The 9,566-nt window shown below is 33.3% G+C and overlaps 2 protein-coding genes across 2 annotated transcripts; one reads left to right on the top strand and one right to left on the bottom strand.

The window, feature by feature from the left end:
- The first annotated feature begins 2,401 nt into the window (after positions 1-2,401).
- Positions 2,402-4,082, top strand: LOC134239849 (uncharacterized). The gene is made up of 2 exons (XM_062721980.1): positions 2,402-2,541; positions 2,945-4,082. The coding sequence occupies exons 1-2, from the start codon at positions 2,402-2,404 to the stop codon at positions 4,080-4,082; spliced, it is 1,278 nt and encodes a 425-aa protein (XP_062577964.1).
- On the bottom strand, positions 4,064-7,360 carry LOC134239848 (uncharacterized). The gene is made up of 4 exons (XM_062721978.1): positions 6,813-7,360; positions 6,103-6,236; positions 5,716-5,879; positions 4,064-5,566 (listed from the first exon to the last, which is right to left on the bottom strand). Exons 1-4 carry the CDS (start codon positions 7,181-7,183, stop codon positions 4,457-4,459), a joined length of 1,779 nt encoding a protein of 592 aa, XP_062577962.1. The 5' UTR covers positions 7,184-7,360; the 3' UTR covers positions 4,064-4,456.
- Between the last annotated feature and the right edge of the window lie 2,206 nt (positions 7,361-9,566).

The following is a 9,566-nucleotide window of genomic DNA, read 5'->3' as shown; positions in this document are numbered from 1 at the left end:
ATTTATGTGTCGATCTACATGTTCCAAACTTTTCTATATGGAAAAAGGATTTCCTGACATACATATATATAAATGCAATAGCTATAATATAGAGAATTTCTGTCTCACCCCTTTGAGGTTGTAACATCAGCTCGTGACCATATTTTTTTTTACATTTTAGTTTCATACCATGATCTTGCAGATTTGGAAATGAAATTATATCCCTCATCAAAAGCTACAAATCTTAACATTTAAAGTTAAACTCAATATATATTAATATACACATTTATGAGTATACTGGAGGCTACAGAATTTATTTAGTAATGAAGGTCTCCAGAGTGTTGATACTACACATAAATGTAAAAATAAAAATGCACTTTAGATCTCTTGCTTAATTTTTTTGTTACATATATTAATCTGCCAAATGCATGTACATGAAATGTTATAATTGAAAATGAAAGTAGAAATAAACTTTAAAAAAATTAGTTACTGTGTTAATCAGCTGTTATTTCCATTTGGTATCATTTCACCTAATTGTTTAACCATCTTCTTTTTCCATTATAATCATAGATATAACCCTTTTACATTTTTCACACATTGGCTTACATACAGACCGTTATAGCACTAACGGTTTACCATGAGCCCTAAGCAGATATATAAATGTCAGCATGTCACGCGTAATAAAATAAATATATATTCTGATCATTTGTAGACACTTCTTTCTTGTGTGTATATAAGCTAGTAAAACAACAACAGCTACATAAAAATACCATAGATTAAACTAGTGCTAATTGTAACGGGGACCGTTACAGATGTTCCCCAAACGCTCCCCAACTCCCTTTTGGTGTCATATTCCCTGTAAGCTTCATTAAATAAGACAAACTCTATGCATCTGAGATTTTGACAACATTAACAAAGAAGTGTACAAAAATCATTTAAACTTTAGCATTGCACGCGTGCACATGTGAATGCATTTGCGTCATGACCATATCATCTTGTCTACACAATCTATATTTTTAATACACTGAATATTAAAGTATTTAATCCAAAATTATTTAAAAAATACGCCCATTCAAGTGTATGTTTGATTTTACTCATTTCACGTGCACGCACGTGCATACATGAGCATGGTGACCATACCTTCTTGTAGAAGTCCATTACATCTATCTATGTTCTAAATTCCACCCCGTTTGGGTGAAAACTAAGGGAGTTATAGCTGTTTAAAGTTTCAGCCAATCAGATTGCAGCACATGTACACGCAGTTGTATGCATGTGCATGGTTACCATACCTACTTGTAGAAGTCCATTATATCTATCTATGTTCCAAATCCCATCCTTTTTGGTTGAAAACCAAGGGAGTTATAGCTATTTAAAGTTTCAGCCAATCAGATTGCAGCGCACGTGCATGCACGTGTTTTCATGATAATTGCTTTATTTCATGTTGTAGGATATCCTAATGCATGGCTATGTTCAAAATTTCAAAGTATTTCGTCAAAAAACAAGAAAGATATTGAGACTTTAGTTGCAGCCAATCAGAGCGAAGTGCACGTGCATGCGCGTGAGATCTTGCTATTTTCACCATGTCGTCATGTCTATACTACTAATATATCCTCACATTATGAGTTTCAAAGCGTTTCATCTAAAAATAGAACAGTTGTGGCTATATCTATTATATTGGTCATTTCACGTGTTGCACGTGCACGCTCTTGCAAGCACGTGCGCGCAAAATGACCTTGATTCCGCAAATCTACATAACATGTCTACTAACCCTAAAAAGGTTTTACCTACATCGGACGAACAGTTTACAAGATCATTCCCGGACAAAAAAGTTCCAGGAAGAAGAAGAAGAAAAATAATAATAATAAGAAACAGAGTAAAAACAATATGTTCCCCAACTTCGTTTGGGGAACATAATAAACAACTTACCGTCTTACCTTTTTAAACACTGGCGAGCTTGCATCATCATGTCAACATCCATTATCCACAAGTTGTACTTCGTTAGATTCGGACTATTTTCTCGCAGTTTATTATTAAATTTTGTAAATGCTGTTAAAATATATTTTATTTCGAAGTAAAGGTTATTTTATCAATAAAAGCAATTTAAATGAATTCCTTTAATTTTTAAAGATTTTTTGTAAATTTATTCTGCAAAGGACGACTACTCCCTTCGAAAACTGGTTCCCGGCCCCGTAACCTAGACGTTAATGGACGAGTTTACCATGTTAAATCTCCGTAGACTTTGAATTTGCCGCCGTGTGTATACACTGGTTGACCTCGAGGGTTCGGATAAACGGAGGAAGGTTGGAAAAAAAATGATCTATTAATCGTAACTGGTTTAAATGCCAAGGTATTTATATATTTTGAGATATTATGCGAAAAGTGCTTACAGTAACATGGTGGGACAGACTATAGTAACGTGGCCATGTCTAAACTCGACTCTAATCTATGCTATATCAGAGGTTCATCCACTCCAGAGGAACGACAGACAGCTGAGCCCTACAAAATGTGGCTATTGGTACAAGAGAATGGAACAATTGTCTCTGGAGAGTGCACATGTGTTGCGTATGTACTAGATCTATTATACAATAATTCGTCGCGGACGTTTGAGAAAACATTGGATTGAAATTATAATTCTAGGTTGTGACATGATATCAGTGTTTTTCTTAAATGTTGGCTGCTCTATAAGCATTTTATATTTATACAGATCAGAATTTTCTATCCAATGTTTTTAAAAGAAAAAATTATCAGATTGCGGAAATAACTAACTGTTCTCCAGAAGAAAAGCTGTAATGATTTTTTAAAAAGTATAATATATTTTTTAAAGCATTCAACGATTCGCAAAATTAAAATTCTGCATGAATCAATGGTATTTTTTTTAAACGATAGCAAAGGTATCAAAGCATGAATAAAGATGCCAAATTTTGACTTCATAATATAAATAGCAGTACCATAATTTTTTTTGTAGTGGTGATGGTACATGTAAGCATATTGCTGCTTTGCTGTTTGGACTTCAACAATTTTGCCTAGGACTGAATGATCGAACAGAGATTGGTGTCACTGATAAAAAGGCTAAGTGGACAAATCCTGTGAGGTCAACAAGACCAGTAAAAATTACTGACCTTGATCTAAGACAGCAACCAAACAACCAACCTCAGCCCATGGCATGTGATGAAGAATACACACCTGTTACTAATGAACAATTAAACAATCGAACTGAAAAAGATATATACAAACTTTTAAAAGCAGAAAAATTGGCTGCATGTGCAGCATATACCCTATCTGATAGTTCTGATTCTGAGTATGAATTTGAAGAAAGTGTGTGTGAGAATGTGACTGAATTTGCTCAAAATTTTTATGTGATGAATCCAAATGCTTCCTTTGAAGAATTTGTTGATGGTCTTAGAGTTTATTTTGACAGAAATCTTGCAGTCAAAATTTCAAAATGTACAGTTGGTCAAAACTCATCAGATGTATGGCATCATCAAAGAGCAGGTCGCATTACTGCATCATCTGTGTTTAACTGCCTGCATTTCAGTGGTCGGAATGAAAATGGTAGCCTTGTTACACAAATTCTTTGTAAAAAATATGCTACTTCAGAATCTAATTGTATTCCTGCACTTGTACATGGTAGGAAATATGAAGCAAAAGCTAGAGATATGTATTTGGAGTTAAATGGGAAAATTCACACTAATCTAAGATATTCCAGTGCAGGCCTGATAATCGATGATGAGCTTCCTTTCATTGGTGCCTCACCAGATGGTTTACTAGAGTGTGATTGTTGTTTACCGGGGTGCCTCGAAATTAAATGTCCATACAAGTATAAAGATAAAAATCCAAAGGAGGCAGCAGCATGTGATTTAAAAAATTTTGAACTAAGAAATGGATTTCCTGTTTTAAGGAAAAACAGTAACTCACCATATTATTGTCAAATGATGTGTCAAATGGCTGTTACAAAACGTACCTATTGTGATTTTATTTTGTACACACACTCAGGAATTTTTTCTGAAAGAGTGTTCTTCAATGGACAAATATGGGAATGTATGAAAGAAAAAATTGTCAAGTTTTATAAGACATTTATATTTCCAAAAATCATCATCAACTGAATTTATTATTATGCAATTTATATTTAAAAAATTAAAGAAATTGTTCGAAACATATCCAAATCAGTCATTTTTTTTCCTACATGCTTTGAATATTGCAGACTTAGTGCAGCATTACGGAACACTGATAAAAAAGATTTGTCCTTCATATAAACTTTTAATCAGTAAATCTGTAATAATAGATATGTCAATATAACAGTACATAACAGATAACACTAACATAAAACTTCCTTCATTCAAAACAGTGAACTAAATAAATATCAAATAAATAATGTGAAAGAATGAACTTTTGGCACAAAATTTAAGTTGTTGCACTTGTAATGTTATAGCACTTGCAAACAATAATCATGGTATTTTATTTACTTAGTTAGAAAATCTTATTTTTTCTGAACTTTGCTGACAAGGGGAGCCATAAAATTACAAAAAATACCCGCTACTTGTAAGGCTTGATTTGCAACAGACAATGATTTTATGTACATAATACCATCAAAGAATTTGTAACTTTTCAGTCTCTGAATTGCACGCTCCACATGAATGCGCAATGAGGCAATGTTTTTCGACTCCTTAATTTGTTTAGATGTCAAGTATTTGCCTTTTCCATACTGACATGGCCGACAAAATGGTGGCATATTCAGCTGGGCTCCCCTTTGAAGAAGGAGGTCATTAATTAGAAATCCGCGATCTGCCATAACATGATCACCTCGCTGAATAAGATCTAGAAATCCACTTCTCAGAGTAATGCTGCGATCTGAAATGTTTCCAGACCATAATTCAGATATGAATGTAAAGGCCCCATTTGGTGAAATCCCAACCAGTGCTTTGAAAGTGTTCTTGTTTTTGTAATTTGACCAAGTTCTGCTCTGAGCTGAAGGATTCCTCGGACGTTGAACAAAGATCTCTGTTGCATCAATTATGACTCTTGTGTTTGGGTATTTTAAACGGAAGGAAAGAGGCATATGCTTTTTTATTTTTTGCCTTGATGGCCACTTAAGTAATGGTTTTAATTGCTGATCTAGGAAACACATCCATGTGGTGAATATGGAAGAAACTGTGGACTGAGACACACCAAACAAAACTGAACAGAACATGGTGTTCAGGCCTAAACGCAGACGAAGTAGTGCCAAAATGAATTCTTCAAATAACTGCAGTTTTCTTTGTTTACCAGGTCTCCTTAAATTTTCTGAGTGCCACTTTTTTTCATGACTTGATGATCTACGAGTCCAATACTTCATACTGGAAGCTGCGCCATTCAATATGTCGAACAAACCCTTTAAAAACAGAAGAGAAGGCAGCCCAAGAAAAAGTCTTACATGGTTGTCACACTTCGTTAGTTTATCTATTAAAATCTCTCGGAAAAGTTTGTCTTTGTTTTGAAGTTTGGATTCAACTTCCTTTCTTTGTCTTTCACTTTCATTTAACTGATTTTTCAGTTGTGTGTTTTCCTCTTGAAAAGCCACTACCCTCTCCTCAAGTTGTTCACAATGAACCTACAAAGTTAAGCACACATTAAATTTTTTTTAAACAAACATTAAAAACAATAGAGAATACGTATTTGCTCAAACACCCTGTACATGTATTTATGTGACATAACATGAAATAATTTTAAAAAAAAACAATTGCTCTGCTGTAAAAATACCTTCAGATGCCTATTTTCATGTTCCAAATTTGTTATTTGGGTATCAGCATCTGCCCAGTCTGTGTCACTAAGATGAGATGAACCTGACACAGGACTCGCTACATATGGGTGGTCATGTTGCATGATACCAGGTAGGGAATATGGTGTATCAGTTGTAATTGGAACTGTGAAAGAAAAATACATATACAAAAGCATATTTTTATGCATATGAAAATATACTGGTTATGATCTTTTTGGATATATTTGTTATTATTGATTATGCAAGTTTCTTTAATCCAGACATTTCTGATAATAGAAAAAAAAACATAGATAAATGACAAACTTTTTAAACAAAATCAAAGAAGTGTTATGTTTTTAGTTATTTTTAAGAAAACTGTGTCTTCCAACCTTTTCCTCCTTCCTTGTCAGGAATAATGATTTCATGCTGTATGCCTTGATATAACTCTGCCACTGGTACTGGCTGGACAAATACACTAGTCTGTGAAGTCCTTTGTTTTTTTCCTTCAGAGTGACTTTCATTTCTGCACGTAAAATGTTTGATTAACAGTTTTTATTACAACATAATTCATGCTATATAAAAAGATATTTGTGTGTGTGTGTTTCTGAATGAAATTTAGATATTGATTATTCATGCAAATTATATTGAATATATTCTTTACGCAAGAAATTAATATGTACTCTTGTTTCCTGTCACCCGAGCTACCCTAATATTTTACCCTGCAACCCTAACTTTTTTTTATATTCATTGGGGGGAGGGGGGGCTATTTTCCTGAAATACTAAAGTCACCCGGCCAACAATATTAACAGAGCTAATACATCTAAAGTGCACAGGATACCTTTATTTTATAAATCTTTATTAATAAACCTGCTCTGTAAAGTGTAAACATACTGTTTTCTTGTTATTACATGATACATATTCTCCATCCATTGAGCTATGAAATTAATTTTTTCCCTACCTACCTACCCTATTTCTTTTTTGGTCAGGGAACAGGAAACAAGGATATATATTTTCGTTTGGCCTAATAATCTGATAATAGAAATATGGGTATCACATTTTTATGTAAAATTATCATTGATCGAGAAGCTAAAATACAAACCCCTGGGAAGATGAAGTACTGTTGTATTTTGAAGTCAATGTTTTCCTCTTTCCTTGACCCTGGGCCTGGTCATGCATGTAGTTATTATATTCAAATAAAGTTGGTATTGGGTTAGTGTCAGTGGGTCTTCCATCTACAAAATGTCTGGAGCATACTGCGTGCCAATGATCTGTGTTACTAGGTTTGAAATTTTTACGACGTACCGCATTTATCCACTGGCGCCGAAGTTTTGGATTTTTAGTTGCGGAAGGCAATACATAAAAATTGACAACATTTCCATTTTTATCTACCATATGCGGGTATTTACTGAGTCTGTTAGATTTCCTGGAGTCATTGTTACATCCCACGGCAATACAATGGTAATTTACCATGGTTATTTGCAGGTAAGACGCGGTTATTTGACATCATAAGACATGACAAGTTCTGCAGCGCGTCCTTGTTTACAAAATGTTGCCCAAGTTCACGCCAAAAACGAGATCTCGTTAGACACACTAAATATTAAAACCGCGACGGAATTAAAGACGAAATAATAGTTCCGATGTTGGCTATTGTTATAGAAGAAGACAACAGAGAACCATGTCTTTTTACAACAACTTCCTTTCTTGTTACTTGTCAATGATTTTCAGAAATTTATGAAATTTTAGGACTGTCATATTATTTAATGGGTCTGGGAAAACTAATATTTCAAAATTAAACCGGCAGTTTTATCAACTGGACAGTGTAAACATAACCTGTGAGATGCAAGCAAAGCGAAATTTTATAAATATCATTACAAAAATATACATGTACATGACTTATTAATTTAACATACAAGTTTATTTGCAAAGAATCATTTTCATAACTTGCTTCACTTGCAAAGCTCACAGGTTATGTTTATACGCTGGTTTATTGAGAAAACTGCAGACTCCTGTGGATTTACTAATATTCTGCATGTTCTCATTTATACTTTATGAGCAATTTGAAAATGTTGATCAAAAGTTTAAGGCATTTGATGTGTGTATATATGATGTAAAAATAGAAGCTGAATGATGTGTACATGTACATGTATATCAAATGATATTTTTCATTTCACATTATGATAAAAAGCAAGACAAGAAAGATATATTGACAATTTGACATACATTAGTTTACGTTTACTTATTTAAATCAAAGAAAAATTTCTGAAAACAATTGTAAGGTAGACAAACATGATCGAGAGCATGATTATGCTGACTATTCAGAGTTGTTCCTCTTTCCTTACTTTTAATAAAATCTTTATGGAATGATGTTTAAAATAAATGGAAATGCTCACAGTTAAAAATCATGGATTTTGTATCATTCATATATTTAAAATGTAAAGGTAATCATGAAAGAGGTAAAGATTATACAAACTGTGATTGTCTCAAACTTACAAAAAATATAATTCTGTTAACAGAGCATAAACCATGGACCCCTGGAAATTCCGAAGGTGGGTTCAGCTCCAGGAGGATCCCCTGTCAATCAGTCCCACCAATCATGACCCCTGATTTATTGATCAGGTATACAGAGTATTCCTAAGTTAAAGTCAGTACAAAGTCAAAGATACAACAGTTGTATAACTGGAATGTAATTTGTTAGTCAAAATAAGACCCTGTGCCACTCACAGCAAGTTATATTCCCTAACAAGATCATAATAATGATGAAAAAATTAAAGAAAAGGCTTAAGCTGACTTTAAACAAGATTGTTGAAATTCCTGTGATATCAACTTATCTGTCAGTAACTTGTCTTTTTTTTGGAAATGAATGTACTCGGATGATGCTCGTGAGTATCAAATAAATTTGTAGACAATGTAATGCTATATGCAGGTGATAGTAGAATATTTCCGCGAAAATAAGGACAGTTATGCTGATGATGGAACAGCTGAATTATCTGATTGTTTATACTATTTTAGTTGTTAGCTGGGCTATGAGACAGAGCAATTATGGATCTTTGGAAATACAAGAAGTGGGCCCATTAAAGAGTAAGCATTCCATGTAAAAAATGTATTTCATTTGCATGTATTGTACACTCATCATTTTTGGACCATATTTAAGCTATAATGGTTGAAGACCAGAAAAGTTTATGTGATAGTAAGGTATCCATTGTCCATCTGTCTGTCAATTAACAATTTTTCAAAACGCTACTCCTCCTACAGTTTTGGTCTGATTTCATTATAATTTGACACTCAACTAGACTACACTAAGATACATAATTCTGTATATTGATTTTTGAATTCAGTGAACGATGTTGCCATGGCTACTAAAAATTAATTCTTTACATTGGTTTTTGATTTCAATGAACAGTGTTGCCATGGTTACTAAAAATAGAAATTTCTTTGAAATATTTTTAAAATTCTACCCCTCCCACTGCAATAATTCATGCCAAGAAAAAGACTAAACCAATGACATTTTTAAAAAAAATTACAGCAAAACTCGTTTAGTACGAACACGGATATAGCGAATTTACGGTTATAGCGAAGTTATTTTGGATCCCCGACTATATAAATTTAACGTATTCCTTATATGGATATAACGAATTACGGATATAGAGAAGTAAATTCATAGGTCCCTATGACTTCGTTATAACCGAGTTTTACTGTATTGCTTTTTCAAGTTCAAATGCTACTTTTCTCTTCCTTTATTTTAAGTATAAACCAGTGGAACTACAGTCTCGTCAGAGACTTCTGGTTTTTTTTAAAGAACAAAAAATATTAAAAGTATTAATTTATAAACAATCAATTGTTTGAATACACTGTT

Source organism: Saccostrea cucullata, unplaced genomic scaffold (genome assembly GCF_032062105.1).
Source record: "Saccostrea cucullata isolate Sc308-1 unplaced genomic scaffold, CSIRO_AGI_Scuc_v1 ctg18014, whole genome shotgun sequence".
Taxonomy (NCBI): Eukaryota; Metazoa; Mollusca; class Bivalvia; order Ostreida; family Ostreidae; genus Saccostrea; species Saccostrea cuccullata.
Note: the sequence above shows the minus strand (reverse complement) of the source record. Positions and strands in the feature narration are given on the sequence as shown.